The 19,874-nt window shown below is 43.2% G+C and overlaps 2 protein-coding genes across 3 annotated transcripts; one reads left to right on the top strand and one right to left on the bottom strand.

Annotated features, from left to right (window-relative positions):
- The first annotated feature begins 2,182 nt into the window (after positions 1–2,182).
- Positions 2,183–16,077, top strand: LOC139578947 (ribosomal protein S6 kinase beta-2-like). Of its 2 annotated transcripts, XM_071407100.1 has the most exons (16): positions 2,183–2,383; positions 3,260–3,314; positions 3,605–3,642; positions 7,272–7,386; positions 7,551–7,619; positions 7,881–8,028; positions 8,201–8,258; positions 8,455–8,555; positions 8,689–8,779; positions 9,800–9,890; positions 10,083–10,190; positions 10,454–10,516; positions 10,767–10,844; positions 11,372–11,479; positions 11,990–12,102; positions 13,785–16,077. In XM_071407100.1, exons 2-16 carry the CDS (start codon positions 3,261–3,263, stop codon positions 13,975–13,977), a joined length of 1,428 nt encoding a protein of 475 aa, XP_071263201.1. In that variant the 5' UTR covers positions 2,183–2,383; position 3,260; the 3' UTR covers positions 13,978–16,077. The 2 variants fall into 2 exon arrangements, with proteins under 2 accessions (XP_071263201.1, XP_071263202.1); XM_071407101.1 differs by lacking the exons at positions 2,183–2,383; positions 3,260–3,314 and having other exon boundaries at positions 3,635–3,761.
- A 780-nt stretch (positions 16,078–16,857) lies between these two features.
- Positions 16,858–19,614, bottom strand: LOC139578948 (uncharacterized). Its single transcript, XM_071407102.1, has 2 exons — positions 19,430–19,614; positions 16,858–17,991 (listed from the first exon to the last, which is right to left on the bottom strand). The coding sequence occupies exon 2, from the start codon at positions 17,984–17,986 to the stop codon at positions 17,048–17,050; it is 939 nt and encodes a 312-aa protein (XP_071263203.1). The 5' UTR covers positions 17,987–17,991; positions 19,430–19,614; the 3' UTR covers positions 16,858–17,047.
- Between the last annotated feature and the right edge of the window lie 260 nt (positions 19,615–19,874).

Genomic DNA, 19,874 nt, shown 5'->3' with positions numbered 1-19,874 from the left:
ACAGAGCAGCTTATTCTGACCAGACCATTTAGGTTGCCATGTTTCTTTTCTTGGTCTTGTGATGAGTGATGCAAACTGCCAGTATCATCCCCAACAGACCCAGTCCAACTACAGCTGCATGCAGATGAGCGAAGGAGAGCCCGGAGGTACAACTACACAATGCAGGCGAAGCTAAAAAGGAGAAGTATAGGAGAGAGGCAGGGGTTAACTTTACCTTTTTGTTAGTGTTGAATGCAGTAGGACACAGCATTTAAGTTGTAATATCATTTTGTTTCTAGATTTATGTTACCTTGTTCATAAGTGGTAGAAGATTCATTTATAGCTTCAAGGCCAGACACTGAAAAATAGTGACATAAATGACTTATGAGATCGGTTGATGATTAGGTGTACCCCCAGTGATGATGAATAGGTTTGTAAACTTCAAAGTTCACAGTTGGAGAGACTGAACATAAAGTGAGAATATTATTTTGTGACAGATTTAACAATTAAAATGTTCTAAATTAAGTAGCTGGCCAGCGCAAGTGAGATTTGGCTCTGGATGCCAAGATGAATGTGAGAGTAAACATGATATTAAAAGGATTTTGTGAAAAATACACGTATGTTTTTGACGAGCAAAAATCCCCTCTTACCGTGAAGTCTGCTTCCTCCCCCAAGCATCATACTTTTCCCAACCTTTCCCATGCAGTAATACAATCCACGGTCTGCATCCTCAACGGTCTTGATTTTCAATGCCAATGACCTGTTGGCAATCTCTGCCTCGAAATGAAGATTGGATCCGTGCCCATAGATGATATTTCCACCATTTAGACTCACACACATTAAAACGGCAGGAGTCTGCTCAGGTTTGTGCTTCAACCAGGTTATCTCGTAATGGTAAGAGATATTACAGAGCAAAATGGCAGTATCTCCAAGCTGGACCTCTCGAAACACAGACTCCTCCACAGACTGCCGTGGCTTGACAATGAACACTGTTTGATAGATAGAATACAACACATTAGGCAATTGTTCTATTTCAATCAAAGAAGAAGAAAAAAACATGTATAATCAAATCAGGCTATTCATTAAGAAGACCCTCTGAAATTCCAATAAATTGTACTCACAAATCATTAAGATAAACCAAAGAGATGCCATTCTCTGTGTGCTGTTACTAGCAGAATTACAGGTCACAGGTTCCAGTCTGACAATGGACAGTTATGTTTACTTGTAAAACCACTAGTTCCGGGAAAGTTCCACTTCCTTTCAGATGTAGGCCACCTTTATTAAAAAAAAGTTAGCAGCCCAAATCAGGTTTGCCATTTGCAAACCTTCAGCGTCATACCTTGAAACATATGATTTTATACAAAATTGCCTAAGCCTCCTCCTAAAAAAAAAAAAGAAGCTTTGTCGTAAATGGTAGCATGCATAGTGTGATGGTTTGGTGTTGTATTCTCATAGGTGAAACAACAGTTGCTTCTGAGCTGGTGTGTTATGGACTGGTCTTGCAGGAAGCTGCACTCACAGAGGTGTATAGGTTGTAGGCCTAAGTGGCCTTTCTCTCTCTCACTTCTGTTTACCCAAGAAATGAAACCACCAAAAGAGCTACTACCTTTGATTGAAACAGACAAAGCCAGAGACAATAACAAAAAACAAAGACTGCTTGTTACTTCCAAATAGGCTAGGTAACGCATCTGTTGGAGTGGGGTTTTTTCTTAGGTTTTGTTACTTTTTTATCAGTTTGATAAAATAGTTGAATTGTCTCCAGAGATATAAATATCATTGTCATCCTTATAATAACAAAAACGTGGCATTCTATTCCCTATATAGTGCGCTTCTTTTGACATTACATAATGTCCATAACCTCGATAGTGAAACTGGGATAAAGCCAGTTGGTGGAGAGACCACAATGTCCCTGACCCCTGAACAGCTTCTATGGAGCTGGAATGCAATTTTTTCCACCAATGGGAATTGCCTCTCTGACCCATGTCTGCACTTGTCAAAATGCCCATGTCCACTTTTCTATCAACTTTTTTTCATGTACGTATCTTGCTATATTTGTGATTTTACATTGTATATTGATTGTTCTGTTTTGTTTATAATAAAATAAAAAACAGTGCCATAAACTGATGTACTGCTATAAAATAAAAAGCTGCCAATCGCAAGACTTTTACTGATGACGTAGCTAAAAAAAGGTAAAAGTTCAATCACACATGCCAAGAGAAACAAACATCAGAACAGCAACAAGGACCAGAGCGAGGTGACAGACAGCTTTTTAAGATAATCGTATTCTTATTTATGACTACAGTTTAGATCAAACGAGATTGTTCCGAGCGACACGGCAAGGAAAGTGGAATCAGCCAACCTGGGTTCCTTATAAGCTCACTGACTCTGGTCACGACGAATGAAGGTATGAGCCGAGGTGAAATGCTAGGCTAGGTTAGCTAACGAACGTTAACTGCATAAGACGACTCACAGGTGATAAGTTAACGTAACTAGCTAGCGGTAACGTTAGCTGTCAACCCGATGTGATCATTACATAAATATGTATGTTTGATACAGTCAATTTTGTCATTTTAACTAGTTCAAGTGACGCAACAAACTTGGTTCTCTAATGTCTTACTAACATTACATTCCAACACAGTCTGAACTTTCACATGAGCTGGCTAGCTCTCTGACTCTGGTTCTCTTGAATCTAACGTTAGCCGATTAAACTAAATAATGCGATTTTAAGATGGAGGCGACGAGTGTGGCTGTGAGTGGACTGGAACTCCGACATCACATAAATTACGTTTTTATCAATAACTACTGATTTCAGCACCCAACCATGCGGGCTATTCTTTTGAGTCCTGAAATAGTTAGTTTTTGATAACGTCTTTGTAACGTCGGGAGCTCCTGTCCCCCAGACTAGTCACCGCTGAACTCCATCGTAAATCGTTAAGTTTAGTCAACTATCTCCAACTATGCCTGTTGACAACGCTCAACAGCATTAGCTAGCTAGCATTAGCATTGCCATCCCTGCCCGCGGGCCCAGTAAGAAATATTCTCTAATGCATAAACTTCACCCATAAGACCGATCCGCCTGCCTAGATCCCATCTAGGGTAACGTTAGATAACGCCAGCTTCTTGTCCTGCTTTGACAGTGTAGCTGCTTAGTATTTTCACATGTCAGGCATAGCTAGTTGGATAGTAACAACAACTGCGTGTTTCATTGCTAACTCTCTGTCGTTGTTTTTGTAATGACATATCACACCTAGCTAATCTATAACTCTAATTTATTTCGCAGGATGGCTGGTGTTTTCGATATTGACCTGGAGTCAGAAGACCTTAGCGATGCAGAGGTGGGGATTTGTCACTTGTTTTGTTGGGGATTTGAGGACACTTTTTTGTTGTTAGGTACCCTAACTTGCTTCCATAACTAACTTGCTATCAAAGCGTCAGATCAGGGTTGTGTTCAGTGTAGTGAAGAAAACGCCCATAATAAACAGCATATAAACTACAAAGTTGTTCCCCAAAACAAAGATGTATGCATGTTCTGTGATATTAAATAATGCTATCGGCAGTGACCCTTCACTTCTCTACAGTGAATTAACTTTGACCCCCTCTCTTCTGTCCCTCTTGTGCTCTGTAGGATGACGTTTGTGACTTCACCTTAGCAGAGACAGACCCGTAAGTGGAACTCTGAATTTAGTCACTTGTTCACCATTCTTGCATGTGACTATATTGACGAGATGGCGCCGGAGAACAAGGCTGATGATTTACGTATTCCTAACCAATTGTGGTTTTTGGTTAGTTTCTTTCCGTTGTTTGTAACTTAATCTTTAACTTATTTTCTATGTAATGTTGCTGCTAATGTCTCTTATGACCGAAAATAACATCTGGGCATCAGAACTGCGATTACTCACCAAGAAGTGGCAGAATCCTTTTTTTCCTTTAATGAGCCTGACGTGAATGATATACTGCTTCCCCAGATCCCCGTCATTTGCGTGAAGAGAAGGTAGAGAAAAAGGGTCCAGAGGGTGGGCTGCCTTCTGAGAATTCGTAGGCGATCGAGTAAACCCCCACTGCCTTCCATTCTGCTAGCAAACGTGCAATCTTTGGAAAATAAAATCGATGACCTACAAGGAAGATTAAACTACCAATGGGACATTCAAAACTGTAATATCTTATGCTTCACGGAGTCGTGGCTGAACGACGACATTATCAACATACAGCTGGCTGGTTATACTCTGTATCGACAGAACAGCGGCGGCGGATTATGTATTTTTGTAAATAGTAGTTGGTGCAAGATATCTAAGGAATCTCAAGGTTTTGCTCACCTGAGGTGGAGTATCTCATGATAAGCTGTAGACCACACTATCTACCTAGAGAGTTTATCTGTATTTTTCATGGCTGTCTACGTACCACCACAGACTGATGCTGGCACTGACCGCACTGAATGAGCTTATTCCACCGTAAGCAAACAGGAAAACGCTCACCCAGAGGCGGCGCTCCTAGTAGCCGGAGACTTTCATGCAGGGAAACTTAAATCCGTCTTAACAAATTTCTATCAGCATGTTAAATGTGCAACCAGAGGGGGGGAAAACTCTGGACCACCTTTACTCCACACACAGAGATGTGTACAAAGCTCTCCCTCTCCTCATTTTGGCAAATCTGACCATAATTCTATCCTCCTGATTCCTGCTTACAAACTGTCAGATTCTGGGTTAAACTTGGGACATTGTTATACTCAGAAGTATAGTATCTAAGTAGTGATAGAGACTGTTTTTTACATCAGAAGTTAAGGTTTATCTGTAGGAGCCAGATGGCTTTGGCATGTGTTGGGGTGGATGGGAGGAAGTCACAGGATTGCTAGAGGGGATACGGGTGGAGATCTTTGGATTAAGCATCAAGGGGGTTGAGGTCAGGTCAGATCCCCTTAAGGTAATAAACCATTGCGTCTTCCTGTCGAACCATAAAAGATTGGAGAGAAGGAGTGCCTAAATTGAAGTGTATATATATATTTGTGGTGGTGGAAACATGTATTTGTCTGAATGCAGCTGTATTGACCCTCTGGGCAGAATACACTTGGTTAAGCTTTCATATTGTCCGTTGAGTGTTTTTACTCTGAGAAATAGAACCGAACAAAAATTAAAGCAGGAAGCACCAGTGACTCAATCAATGAAAAAGTGGTCAGATGAAGCAGATGCCAAACTACAGGACTGTTTTGCTAGCACAGACTGGGATATGTTCTGGGATTCCTCCAATGGCATTGAGGAGTACACCACATCGGTCATTGGCTTCATCAATAAGTGCATCGACAACGTCATCCCCACAGTGACTGTACGTACATACCCCAACCAAAAGCCATGGAATCCAGGCAACATCCGCGTCGAGCCACAGGCTAGAGCTGCTGCTTTCAAGGAGCGGGACTCTAACCCCGAAGCTTATAAGAAATCCCGCTATGCCCTCTGACGAACCCTTAAACAGGCAAAGCGTCAATACAGGACTAAGATCGAATCTTACAACACTGGCTCAGATGCTCGACGGATGTGGCAGGGCTTGCAAACCATTACATACTACAAAGGGAAGCACAGCCGGGAGCTGCGCAGTGGCACGAGCCTACTAGATGAGCTAAACTACTTATGTTCGTTTCGAGGCAAATAACACTGAAACATGCTTGAGAGCACCAGCTGTTCCGGAAGACTGTGTGATCACGCTGTCCGCAGCCGATGTAAGACCTTTAAACAGGTCAGCATTCACAAGGCAGCAGGGCCAGACGGATTACCAGTACGTGTACTGTGAGCATGCGCTGACCAACTGCCACGTGTTATCACTGACAGTCTGTAATATCAACATGTTTTAAGCAGACCACCATAGTCCCTGTGCCCAAGAACACTGTTACCTGCCTAAATGACTACCGACCTGTAGCACTCACATCTGTAGCCATGAAGTGCTTTGAAAGGCTGGTCATGGCTCACATCAACACCATTATCCCAGAAACCCTAGACTCACTCCAATTTCCATACCGCCCTAACAGATCCACAGATGATGCAATCTCTATTGTACTCCACACTGCCCTTTCCCACCTGGACAAAAGGAACACCTATGTGAGAATGCTATTCATTGACTACAGCTCAGCATTCAACACCATAGTGCCCTCAAAGCTCATCAATAAGCGAAGGACCCTGGGACTAAACACCTCCCTCTGCAACTGGATCCTGGACTTCCTGACGGCCACCCCCAGGTGGTAAGGGTAGGTAACAACACATCCGCCACACTGATCCTCAACACGGGCCCCTCAGGGGTGTGTGCTCAGTCCTCTCCTGTACTCCCTGTTCACTCATGACTGCACAGCCAGGCACGACTCCAAACCATCATTAAGTTTGCAGATGACACAGCAGTGGTAGGCCTGATCACCGACAATGACGAGACAGCCTATAGGGAGGAGGTCAGAGACCTGGCTGTGTGGTGCCAGGATATACACCTCTCGCTCAACGTGATCAAGACAAAGGAGATGATTGTGGACTACAGGAAATAGAGGGCCGAGCACGCCCCCATTCTCATCAACAGGGCTGTAGTGGAGCAGGTTAAGAGCTTCAAGTTCCTTGGTGTCCACATCGCCAACAAACTAACATGGTCCAAGCACACCAAGACAGTCGTGAAGAGGGTACGTCAAAACCTATTCCCCTCAGGAGACTTAAAAGAAGCTTCTGGCCATCCAGGACCTCTACACCAGACGGTGTCAGAGGAAGGCCCTAAAAATTGTCAAAGACTCCAGCCACCCTAGTCATAGACTGTTCTCTCTGCTACCGCACGGCAAGCGGTACCGGAGCACCAAGTCTAGGTCCAAGAGGCTTCTTAACAGCTTCTACACCCAAGCCATAAGACTCCTGAACATCTAATTAAATGGCTACCCAGACTATTTGCATTGCCCCCCTTCCCCCCTCTTACACTGCTGTAACTCTCTGTTGTTATCATCTATGCATAGTCACTTTAATAATTTTACCTACATGTACATATTACCTCAACTAACCGGTGCCCCTGCACATTGACTCTGTACCGGTACCCCCCTTTGTGTTGTCTGGCTATTGTTATTTTACTGCTGCTCTTTAATTACTTGTTACTTTTATTCTTACTCATTTGCAACTGCATTGTTGGTTAGTGGCTCGTAAGTAAGCATTTCACTGTAAGGTGTACACCTGTTGTATTCGGCGCATGTGACTAATACAATTTGATTTGATCTTTCACTGAATCCTTTAAACTCACCCTCACTCATTCCCCTCTTCCTAACTCTCTCTTATCCCCCTCTCACTTAGTGTTCAGACAGAAGAGATAGAGCTGACCAGTGCCATTGTCAACAGAGACAGTGAGAGGATCGGACCAGACAGCTTTGAGCTGCTAAGTGTGCTGGGCAAGGGGGGCTATGGCAAGGTTTGTGTGTGTGCGTGCGCGTGCGCACTTGTCGGTTAATCAGTGCGTGTTTGCATTTCTAAGAGTTTCAGCTTCACAATGTACTTCGATATACACCATGCTCCTGATCAGAAACTCATCCCGTTTGTCATCGACCTATTTAACAATTGTATTTCGACTTGCAGGTTTTCCAGGTACGGAAAGTGCAGGGTGCACAGACAGGGAAGATATTCGCAATGAAGGTTTTAAAGAAGGTACATACGATTCCTCTTAATCAACCAAAAGAATGCTCTAAACATTGCTACGGTACCAGGGCAAAATGTAATATCTCTAAATACACAACTGACTTTCTCCTATCTCCACCCCCTCCTCCTTTCTCTCCTTCCACCCATCCCGTTCTCTCCTTCCACCCATCCCTCTCGTTCTCTCCTTCCACCCATCCCTCTCGTTCTCTCCTTCCACCCATCCCTCTCGTTCTCTCCTTCCACCCATCCCTCTCGTTCTCTCCCTGCCAGGCGAAGATCGTGTGTAACGCCAAGGACACGGCCCACACGCGTGCAGAGCGGGAGGTTCTGGAGACGGTGCGGCACCCCTTCATCGTGGACCTGCTTTACGCCTTCCAGACCGGGGGTAAACTCTACCTCATCCTGGAGTGTCTCAGTGGTGAGCGACGGGGGAAGGGAGGGAGAGGGACCTGCTGTATGCTTTTGACCTCATCCTGGAGGGAGGGAGGGAGGGGACCTGGGTAGGACAACCATGTCTATCTCTGAATCCTGCCACTTCAACTTCCACACTTCTATTGCTCTGTCTCCTTCATCTTGTTTTTGTTTATCAGGTGGAGAACTGTTCATGCAGCTGGAGAAAGAAGGAATCTTCATGGAGGACACAGCCTGGTAAAAGCAAGCGAGAGCTGCTTAGTTTCAGGTTATCATTGAGAAAGGATACAAGTGTGAGGCTGAGGCCAGTGGATTTCCATGTCAACATTTTGTAGAAGAGAGGAGGAGAAGATGAGATAATAGTTTGACAGTATGTGTTGCGCATGCGTAAAGAGGAGTGTTTAATAAATGTTTTTCCCTCTTTGACAAACAGTTTTTATCTGGGCGAGATCGTGCTTGCCTTGGGACACCTCCACTCAAATGGAATCATCTACCGAGACCTCAAACCAGAGAATATCATGCTGAACCACCAAGGTGTGTCTGTCTGTTACGTAGAAATCAATGTCCGTGAGATTAAAATAGTATATTTTTTGATAATTGATCTGCTATGGATTGGATTAATGTTAGAATTTAGAATTGACACAGATATTGTGTTTCTGTCTCCCAGGACACATCAAGCTGACTGACTTTGGCCTGTGTAAGGAGTCCATTCACGACGGAGCGGTCACTCACACCTTCTGTGGGACCATAGAGTACATGTGAGTCCATGGGCTGCATGGCCTAGTGTGACATTTCCACCATTTTCCTTACACTAACTACATTTTTAGCCACTGTTTTTATGCGAGTTAAAGTCATAGCGTAAATAAAATAAATCACAACAGTTATGATGGTACAATTTTATAAAGGGGGGGTAGCTAGACAGTAATGCGAACAGATAATTTGTTGAATCGACATCTTTTTGTTTCTGTAAAATGAATTATACGAGAAATGGCGGTGGAAACTCCTTTATGCGCACATATTGATGTAATAACCATCATATTGAAGTAAACTTGAGAGTCACGAGATGATATGGTGTGTGGTCGTCCCACTACGACTGGGCAAAACCATTCAATTTATTAGGCTACAGATGACGTTACTTATGATAAACTTCACAGGGGGGGTGAAAGGTCACATTGATCTTGATGCTTTTTTCCAATAAATATGGAGTCTGATTCTGGTCACATGATGATCGATGCTTGACATATAAAAATATTCTTATCCAAAATAGAATCTATTTATCTATTCATGTAGACTAGCTTACCTGCGCGCACGCTATCTGAGCGCACGTGCCAAGACCGGGGTAGGTACATTTGCTATTTAACGCGACAGTTTGTGACAAAACTGTAGGTAGAGTTGAAAATGCTAATGAAACACAGAATTTTAGATTTTGGTTCCGTACATGAAAACTTAAGCGAAAAATTACTTTTTGCGTGCACTACGTCATCACACACTGATTTTTTTTTGATTTTTTTTTTTATCCGCACCAATTCTGTTTGGTGGGGAAAATGTGCAGATTTTATTTATTCGGATTTTAGGATATTCGCATACAAATCTGTCGCATATTGGGTTCTCTTTCAATCCATGAAGGGGAGTGAACAGTTCACACTTCTAGGAGAAGGTTGAGAATCGAATCACAGCCAATGCTTATGACTCTTCTACTTAAGTCTCTTCCCTGCGTTCTCTATCCCCTCACTCTTTCCCTCTTACATTTTCTCGCCCTCCACCTCTCTCGCTCTCAGGGCTCCAGAGATTCTGACGCGTACAGGACACAACCGGGCGGTGGACTGGTGGAGTCTTGGAGCCCTGATGTATGACATGATGACGGGCTCGGTGAGAGACAGACAGAGAGAAGGGGGAGGGAGAGCGCCTACATGAATGAAGGAAAAATTATTGGGAACGTTTTTGATGCTTCTGAGTGTTAAGTACAGTAAGCCACTATTCTAAACCAATCAGATACCATTTGAAAGACGTTTGACTCAAACCTCTGTGGTCTTCCCGCCTGTCCCCGTCACTCCCTCGTAGCCTCCGTTCACTGCTGAGAACAGGAAGAAGACCATTGATAAGATCTTGAAGTGTAAACTCAACCTACCGCCCTACCTCACACTGGACGCCCGAGACATGATCAAAAAGGTAGAGACTCCCACACCTCTCCACCTGGTTAGGTTGAAGAACATTCATCATCCTAAGAATAGAGGTCAATTTCTCTCTCACCCACTGCCTTTACTCTCTCTTGTTCTGTCTCTCCTCTCTCGCTACATCTCTTTTTCTTCATCTCTCTCAGTTCAATGTAATTCAAAGGGCTTCATTGGCAGGGGAACATATGTTTACATTGCCAAAGCAAGTGACATATATAATCATCTCGCTCTCTCCATCTTTTTTGTCTCTGTGTGTAGCTGCTGAAGAAGAGTCCTCTTCAGAGGCTAGGCTCCAGTGCGGCAGACTGCAAAGACATACAGGTGATAGACAGACGTTTTCTATTGACATCGTCAACCTTTTGTGATAGGCTTGGGGTCAATTCAGGAAGTGAACAGAAATGTCTACCTCCTTGAATTGACTGAAATGAAATGTACCCTGACCCTGCTTTATGATCAGCGCTAATACTGATGGCAATTGAACAAAATCCAATAGTTCATGAGCCTATACCTGCGTTGTACAGGGATAGATTCTAAGTGCTGCGTGTTTTTATTTTTTTTGCCGGTTTTACAGAAGCATCCCTTCTTCAGACACATCAACTGGGACGACCTGCTGAATAAGAGGTGTGAGCCGCCCTACAGGCCATGCCTGGTACGACCACTATACTACTGTCACTCTCTCAAAAGTCCCTTTTTTATTCAATAGCTAACATGTCAAATCTGTACTGGGTCTTTTTAAATAATTGAGGAGGTACCTGTGAAGTTTGAAACTGTGGCATGACACTCTGAGCACAGTTTCTCCATCCCTCTGAGTACGGTTACATGCACTCGAACTCACTTCACTCGTACATTAGACGGAGGCTTGCGCTGCTGGGACACCAATTGAGCTGTTTTACACCTCCTAATAATTCAAACGATTGCTCAGAAAACCAGGTGTTTTAATCGGCGTATGCTTACTTTGATTTTGACCTTACTTAGATTATGATAAGCAGAGTAAAGTCTTTACATGACTATTGCTGTGCTCGGCCTACTGCCATAATCAGTTGAAGATCTAATTATTAGTGTGCATGTAAACGTACTCTCATCCCCCGCATTTATTTATCTTCTCTTACCATTTCTCTCTCTATTCAACCACTTCCCCTTCTCTTTTTCTCCTCTCTCTCGCTTCACCCCCTGTAGCAGTCGGATGAGGACGTGAGTCAGTTTGACACAAGGTTCACCAAGCAGACTCCGGTGGACAGTCCTGACGACTCCACAATCAGCCACCAGCACGAACACGCCTTCACTGTGAGACTTTTACATTTTAGTCCTTTAACAGATGCTCTTATCCAGAGTAACTTACAGTAGTGAGTGCATACATTTTCAGTACTGGTCACACATGGCATTGCAAGCGCCACACTCTACCAACTGGGCCACACGGGACCACGATTACCTCCGTTGTCCACCTTTTTCACCGCTCCATCTCTCGCCTTTTGCTCCCTTCATCTTTTCCTTCAGTAATTTCCCTCTTTTCACATCCTCTCTCTGTCATGGGTTCACGCTTTCTTCTCAACCTGACACATGGGTCATGTTCATTTGGCACTAAACGGAACAAAATTGACAAATGGGGACTAGTCCAATAAAAGGTTGTGTTTTAGTTTTAAAACGGTTTCAGTTGCGAGTATTATTGAACGCGACCCTGTTCTCACCTTTAATAAAACACCTCTTATTCTGGTCTTTCCCAAACCAACAGTAGTGAAAGTGTTGCTGGAATGACTAGTCATCCTATATAATTCATTAATGGATGTTGTCTGTCAGGGTTTTACCTATGTGGCTCCCTCTGTGTTGGAGAGTCTGAAGGAGGGCTTCTCCTTTGAGCCACGGACACGTCCCGTACGCAGACACAACAGCAGTCCACGCACCCCCATCAGGTGACACACACACACACACGTATGCACGGACATACACTCGCCTTCGGATTTGTTTTTGACTGAAGCTATATATTTTAATTTGGCTCTACTCCAGCATTTTGGATTTGAGATCAAATGTTTCATATGAGGCGGCAGTACAGAAATCCACCTTTTTTTAAATGTGAGGGTATTTTCACATATCTGTTTTACCGTTTAGTCTCCCCATTTTGAATGTGTCATAAGTATTTGGACATATTCACTTAGTGTGTTTAAAGTAATCAACATTTTAGTGTTTGGTCCCATATCTCTAGCAGAAAGTATTCGTACCCCTCAACTTATTCCACATTTTGTTATTGAAGCCTGAATTCAATTATTCTTTAAAATCTTCAAGCACTGTCAAGTTGGTTGTTGATCATTGCTAGACAGCCATTTTCCAGTCTTGCCATAGATTTTCAAATAGATTTAAGTCAAAACTGTAACTAGCCACTCAGGAACATTCAATGTCATCTTGGTAAGCAACTCCAGTGTATATTTGGCCTTGTGTTTTAGGTAATTGTCCTGTTGAAAGGTGAATTTGTCTCCCAGTCTGAAAATCAATCTGAACCTGGTTTTCCTCTAGGATGTTTTTTATCCCCCCCCCCCCGAAAAAACCCTAGTCCTTGCAGATGATGAACATACCCATAACATGATGCAGCCACCACCATGCTTGAAAATATGGAGAGTGGTACACAGTCATGTGTTGGATTTGCCCCAAACATAACGCTTTGTATTCAGGACATAAAGTTAATTTTTTAAAACATTTTTAGAAATTTTTGTGCCTTTTCATTTTCAATTAATTTTAAAAAAATGTCTAAAAAATAATTCCACTTTGACATTATGAGGTATTGTCTGTAGGCCAGTGACACAATCTCAATATATACATTTGGGGTGTGTGAATACTTTCTGAAGGCACTGTACCCCCATAACATGATAACCTCTCACCATTACCAATAACAGGGGAGGTTAACACTTTTTGGGGGGAGGGGAATGATATTTATGCCTAACCCTCTCAGACTTCATTATTCACGATTTTAATTTGTGATTATCCATAATCATGATGGCGTACATATTAATGTAGAAGTGTTCAGAAACATATTCTATTCTTGTTTACAATAAAAGTGACTCAAATGACAGTTATTTCAAATTAATATCTGTAAGGCACAAAATAATCTGAAATGAAACCAAACCACAAATGCATTCAACAAGTTTTTGGAGTGACACGCGTAATGTAGTCATGTGTTAGGATTATGGGACCAAATACTACACTTTTGACTACTTTAATACACTAAGTGAATTTGTCCAAATACATATGAGACCTTCAAATGGGGGAGACTAGATACATAAAGTGCTTTCATTTCTTTACGGTAAAACAGATATGTATGAAAATACTTTAAAATAAAAGGTGGCTGTACTGTCTGTACTGTCGCCTCATATGAAACATTTGATCTCAAATCCAAAATGCTGGAGTATAAAGACAAATGAAAGGATTTAGCTTCACTGTCCAAATAAATACTTAGGGTAGTGTATATGCATAAACATGCACGCCATATATATATATATATAATATACACACACACACCTCAACCCCACCCCATGATTGATATGTATTTCCCTTATCTAATGTCTCATTTCTTTCTATTATTGTTCTTCTTCTCTCTCCTCAGTCCTCTCAAGTTCTCTCTCCCCGGGTCGTTCGCCAAGTCCACAGGAGGATCAGGGGGAGGAGAGAGCGAGTCGGACCTTCTCTCCCAGACCTCGTTCCATCTCCCGCCAACCGCCCCGCCCACTGACAACGGCGCCACGCAGCCAATCCGCACGCCGGGCCGGAACAAGAAGCAGAAGGGTAACCGGAGATGAACTGGAGTAGGCGGAGTCAGGAGGAGTCCGAGCTTTTGGCCGCGTTCCAGGCCGATTTACTTTGCAGTCGTGCCGCGCGCATCCACCAATGGCTGACTGCCACTTCATCGACAGTTGGGCGCTGGTTGCTATATCATACGATGTGGTTAGCTGATATTTTTAACACCTATCCAGGCATTGTGACATCGGGCAGACGACTGCTAGTCCGTCTGGAACGCGGCCGTCCTCAGGAGGCCCTGTGTTTCTCATAGGCTGAGTCCCAAACCCCATACTGCGCACTCGCCCTTCCCCTTATACCCTCGTTGACTCATTCCTTTGAGGTCTGAATGGGGGTGAGCTTAGTGGTCATTTTGAAGAGCTACAGGGTGTATAGCTCTTTGTTCCAGCCAAGCACTAACACACCTGATTCAGGTCTTGCTGATTAGTCTAGTAGAATCAGATGTGTTAGTGCTGGGCTGGTGCCCACCGCCACCTACCAGGGTTGTGACTAGAGGGAAGTACTACGACCGGACGTGACTTTTCGTAGCAGGTTAGGAGATCATTTTAGCGAACCCTAACCTTTTTCTTAACCTAGGTCTCCTAACCTGCCACGTTAATGAGCCTAACCTGCAGCATAAAAGTAACTTTTGGTCGTAGCTGTACTCCCTCTAGTCAGAACCAGCTACCAAGGGTGGGGTCAATATCTGTTAATTCCTGAATTGACTTGAAATGGAATTGACCCTGACCTTGCTTACGCTACGAGGGCCAGCCACTGCTTTTACATGTCCAGTTGTCACAGACCCACTAAGGGAAGTCCACAAGAGTTTAGGGAACGGGTCGAGTTATCAGTTTGGGATCCAGCCACTTCACTTGAAATGTTTCTCAACTTGGCACATAAGCAAAGAGAACACCAACTACTGCCAAAGCATTTGACATTGCTGTTATCAAAATGTTAAAGGTCGACTTTGGGCAGAAATAACAGCTTTAAACTGTATAACTGATCAATGCACTATCATACCAGGTTATGTAATGCTTTTAAAAAAAAAAAAAAAAAATTGATGAATAAGACATTTCACTACAGAAGTGGCATTTCTCCCTGAGCTCCACAGTTTCTGGCATAAAACAAATCATGTGACATGTCGTCCACATGTACTGGAGGAGTTCCTGGCTAGCTACGTTGGCTAGCGTAGCGAACTTGGTCGCGGCACGCATGACCAGAAAAACACATCAATGAACCACCAAAGGCACAGCCCATTTTCTGTTTGGAAGTTGAGAAATAGGCAGAGTTGGACCGTATTTCGTTCCCAAAGTCGACCTCTAAATGGTTCATTTTAGGCTAGTGATCATTGTCATAATGCAGGAATTAAAGTATTGAATGACGCACATTTCCAAAAACACTTGTGTAAAATAGACACTCAGCTTAAAGATCATCTTTAAAATATATAGTATTTTTTGATTTATGGGAACGACCGCATTTGTACATGAGCTCGTATTACAGCTGTGACGCAATCCGGCTCATATGTATGAGTCCCATGTGTCTGAAGCGATGTTGAATTAGCCTTTTATTTTCAACATGCACTCCTACCATTTACTTTACTCATGTCACGTAGAACCATAGTTCTAGCAAACTGTTGTATATGTGGGCAGACCTGGGTTCAAATAGTATTTGTTTTCTAACCGCTTTAGCTCTGCTTGATTGAGCTTGTCTGGCGAAATGGGACCAATGGTCGGAACTCTGCCCATCTGGCGCTCCAGTCAGCCTCAATCAAATGATGAAAGAAAATGGATACTATTTGATTTTTGAACCCAGGTCTGGTGTCAACGTGGCACCCGTTCACATTCTTGGCGAACTCTGTTTATCCATGGCTCTTTCATAAACCATCCTGTCTTACAATTGTGAGGACTCGTTTTGGAGGACACAAGACCTCTTATCTATATGTCATATATTGGTCTGGGGAGGGAAATAATATTGACAAATGTATATTTCATTGAAATATAGTATTATTTAATGGACTGATATTTTCTGGATCAAAGTGGAATATTTGATTCGATTTTTTCTGGCTAATGTGGTGAGGAAGATTGGGTTGCAGAATCCTGAAGAATAAAGACATATTGAATGTCTGGACTCTGGTATTCATTTTGGTTTAATGCCATGTCTGTCTGGCTCTGTATGGTCAGTCCATCTGTCTGTCACAGGAATTGAACAAAAGCCTCCATAGTCTAGAGGTAATGTGGGATATATTTCCCTAACTGTGCTGTTGACCTGTGGGTCAGTCCTAATAATTGAATAATTCTAACACTGATTAAATAATCACTGAAAACTTTCTCTTGCACACGTACGGTTGCGGTCAAATACACTGAGTACACCAAACATTAGGGACACCTTAACGTTAAGTTGGGGGGGGAAATCCCTACTTTATCTGTCTCCCCTTCATCTACACTGATTTGAAGTGGATTTAAGAAGTGACATCAATATGGGATCATAGCTTTCACCTGGATTCATCTGGTCTGTCTGTCATGGAAAGAGCAGGTGTTCTTAATGTTTTGTGTACTCGGTGTATTTTGGCGCCCTTGCACTTTTTCAATGGAGGTCAATGCAGCAGAATGTTCTGTTTTCTCTTCACTAAACTGATTGAATGGCTATTTTTACCCAGTAGGCACCTGCAACTTACCACAGGTGAGAGAAATGACACACAATCACCTACCTCCAACCAAATTAATTATAATTTAGTCCAGGACATTTACTTTGAAGTGACAAATCTCAATATTTGTTTAAAAAAATAAGTGTAGGTGCAGTTGAAAATCAAGCAAATACACGTGAACGCAGTTTTTTTCAACGTCAACTTATTTTAGCAGAAATAGTGAATTGTGCAAATGTGTGTAATATAAATTAGAAGCAGGTATCTATTAGTCGGTTTATTAAAACACACATGTAACAGGGATTACCAAAAAAATATATTTGGCTGAAATTAACATTTACATGCTTAAATGAAAAATAGACTCTATAGGAAGAGTGAATTGAGTCACAAAATTAACATCTTCAACAATTCTCTTATTTTATCCCACTCTTAACCCCTTCCTCCCTCTTTCCTTACAGTGCTGTGAGGTCACAAGTATCTCCCTCACCGGAGATTTCCCCTGTTCGCTCTTCTTCACCACCCTCCTTCCTTCCATCAGTCCTCTCTCCTTTCATGTTATCCTGGCCTCCCTCGCTCCCACTCTTTCCCTTCACCGCCTCCTCCTTTTTCTCCTCATCCTCCAGGTTCTTGGCTCTCTCGCTGAGGTCAATCCCGTCTAAACTGGAGTAGTCGTCTGAGGAATCTCCTACATCCTGTCCCCCTGTCGCTCCTGTAGCAGCCTCTCCATCTCCACTCTTCCCCTCTTCCTCGTCCCCCTCTTCCTCGTCCCCCTCCACCACTCTCTTCCCGGGCCAGAGGCTGAGCCCCAGCCAATCCTCCAGGCTTCTAACCCTGCCCCTCATGCGCTCCCTGACACCCAGTAACAGCCGAGGGGCGGAGCTGTCCTGGCCTGAGTGGCGGGTGTTCCACTTGTAGAAGCACAGCACGGTAATCAGTATGAGAAGAATGATGACCGGGACCACGATGAACCACGTACTTAACAGAGCAGGTGTGGGTTTAATATGGGATGGAGTGGTTGAGGTGGTGGGGGAGGTCTTGGGAAGAGATGTAGGTATTGTCTGCTTAGTGAGTGGGGGGGATGTGGTCTTTTCAGTCTGCTGGGTTGTGTTTCCTGATGTTGCAGATGTCTGACTCTCTGTGGATGTGGGTGTACCATTCGGGGGGGCTATTGTCATGCCAGAATGATGACCATGCATGCTTCTGTCATGCTTCTCAGTTGTGGATTGGTCAGTGGAGGTCCCGGTATCATTCAACAGTCCATCTCTCGCGGTCGTCTTTGTAGTTTGTGTGTCATCGTTGACAGTTCCATTAGAGGCATGCGTGGCTTCATGGGCGAAGATCAAGGGGACCAGAGAGAGCATGCTCAGAGCCAGGGTGATATTGGCCTTCATTGTGACTGCGAGAGAGAGAAATGGAGGATAAGGTGATGTCAGCCTAACATGGTGGGTGATAGGAAGAAATGTAACACAGGCCTAAAAGACTCATATGAGGTGGAGAATGAGAACAAGAAACAGAACACCAAAGTAGGTCACAACTTATTTGCTATTTTAAGTGTAACAACAAAAGGGACTTCAAGTTCATATTTATGTTAAGATTTATTTCATGCATCGGAAACACAAAGGTGCGCTAGCGTGCGCACGCACCGACACACAGGAAATGGCGGTGTGCTCCAGAAGCTGCTGTTAACAGGAACTTAAGACTGCTTGCGGCTGAGCCACCTGTCCCGCATCCTCCCTCGTTTTGCAAACTGAACCACCATTTGACAACGCATGCGAACGAGCAGAAGAAGGTCCACGAGAGGAAAAAGAAATAGAACACCCAGTCTAAACATTCACATTGCTATCGCAGATTCAGAATGGCTGAATTTTTCCAGTAAGAAAGCAGAAACACTTAAGTAACTGAAGATTCGGACCACTGCAAAGCCTTCTAACCTTCTCTACATTCCTGAACAACAGCACACACAGAAGAGGTCAATAACCACTGTATGGCCAATTTACTCTCTTTCACTCAATTCAAGTAATAAAGCAGAACTATAGACTATATAACCTCATCTGTTCTGTCAGTATAATCTTTGTAGTGCTTCAATTGCTGAGCTGTGTTGTGGTAACCAGGCCCAGCCCACAGAGAACTATTAGAATCCAACACTCAAACCAACATGAATTTCTAAAACGGACAACTGATTGTGTCTGTGCATGTTTCCAACTGATAAAACAAATCAAGTTGGATTGGATTGGAATGACTATGTCCATCCTCAGGAGTCTAAATCCTTCTTGAACACAACCAAAACGATGCTAATTTTGCTTGGTCAATTCTCAATCGTGAAAAAACGGAAATCAAGAACATCAATGGGAATATTAAGTCCTGCTTAAATAGGAAGTGGAATACAGGATGAGAAAAGAAGAAATCAAGTGTGGTCACATAATGTGCTGCCCCAAAACACTGTCATGTTCAGATAGCCTAGTGGAAAGGTTGCTGGATCAAATCCCCAAGCTGTTAGGTAAAAATGTGTTCTGCCGCTGAACAAGGCAGTTAACCCACTGTTCAAGGTAGGCTTTCATTGTAAATGAGAGTTTGTTCTTAACTGACTTCCCCTTGTTAAATAAAGGTTATATATTTGTAAATGTTTTTGAAGTGGTGGGGTCGAGAGCGGTTGGGGGCGAAAGGTGTGAACATCGGGAGGTGATGTAGAGATGGACACCAGAGAAAATGAGAGGATCAACGACAAAGGCACAGAGAAAGACGGTCAGAGTGAGCAGAAAGCATCAAACATGACAAAGAAAACAATGACTTATCAAACGAATAAACATGACTTGAAATCAAAGCGTTCAACTCACCTGATCAATGTGATCGATCGGTTCTGAAGTTGACAGGGAAATAAAACTGAATGAATGAGACGGAGAGAAAAGATTGAAAGAGCGGGGGCTCTTGCAGATGTGTACGAAAATCAGTTAGAGAGAGAAAAAAAGAACAGAACAGGGAGGGAAGGAAGGAAGGTGGGTGGGGGTAAAACACGGTGAGACTGACGTGTGTGAGGCTGCAGAGGAGAGAGAAAGAGAGAGTGAGAGATGGTTCAGATAAATCACAAAAAATCTGTGATAAAAATACTATCAGAGAGAGAGACAAAATGTGTATGATTTGAATTTTGTTTATCAGCCAGGTGAAAAGATGGTGGGGGAAATAAGTGGGTGAACTGACCCCAGATTATTGGTGTGATTAAAAAAGATGATTGGTTTAATTCAGTGGTGTAAAGTACTTAAGTACTGTCGTGTCTTTACTATC

This window comes from Salvelinus alpinus, chromosome 6 (genome assembly GCF_045679555.1).
Source record: "Salvelinus alpinus chromosome 6, SLU_Salpinus.1, whole genome shotgun sequence".
In the NCBI taxonomy this organism is placed as follows: Eukaryota; Metazoa; Chordata; class Actinopteri; order Salmoniformes; family Salmonidae; genus Salvelinus; species Salvelinus alpinus.
This window is presented reverse-complemented; position numbering and strand designations above follow the sequence as displayed.

Bases quoted from the DNA above. Each gene is read 5' to 3' on its own strand.
- LOC139578948 (XM_071407102.1), bottom strand. From the start codon at position 17,986: ATGAAGGCCAATATCACCCTGGCTCTGAGCATGCTCTCTCTGGTCCCC.
- LOC139578947 (XM_071407100.1), top strand. From the start codon at position 3,261: ATGGCTGGTGTTTTCGATATTGACCTGGAGTCAGAAGACCTTAGCGAT. The intron at 7,387-7,550 runs GTTTGTGTGTGT...TTCGACTTGCAG, and splicing joins GCAAGGGGGGCTATGGCAAG to GTTTTCCAGGTACGGAAAGT. The intron at 8,780-9,799 runs GTGAGTCCATGG...TCTCGCTCTCAG, and splicing joins TGTGGGACCATAGAGTACAT to GGCTCCAGAGATTCTGACGC.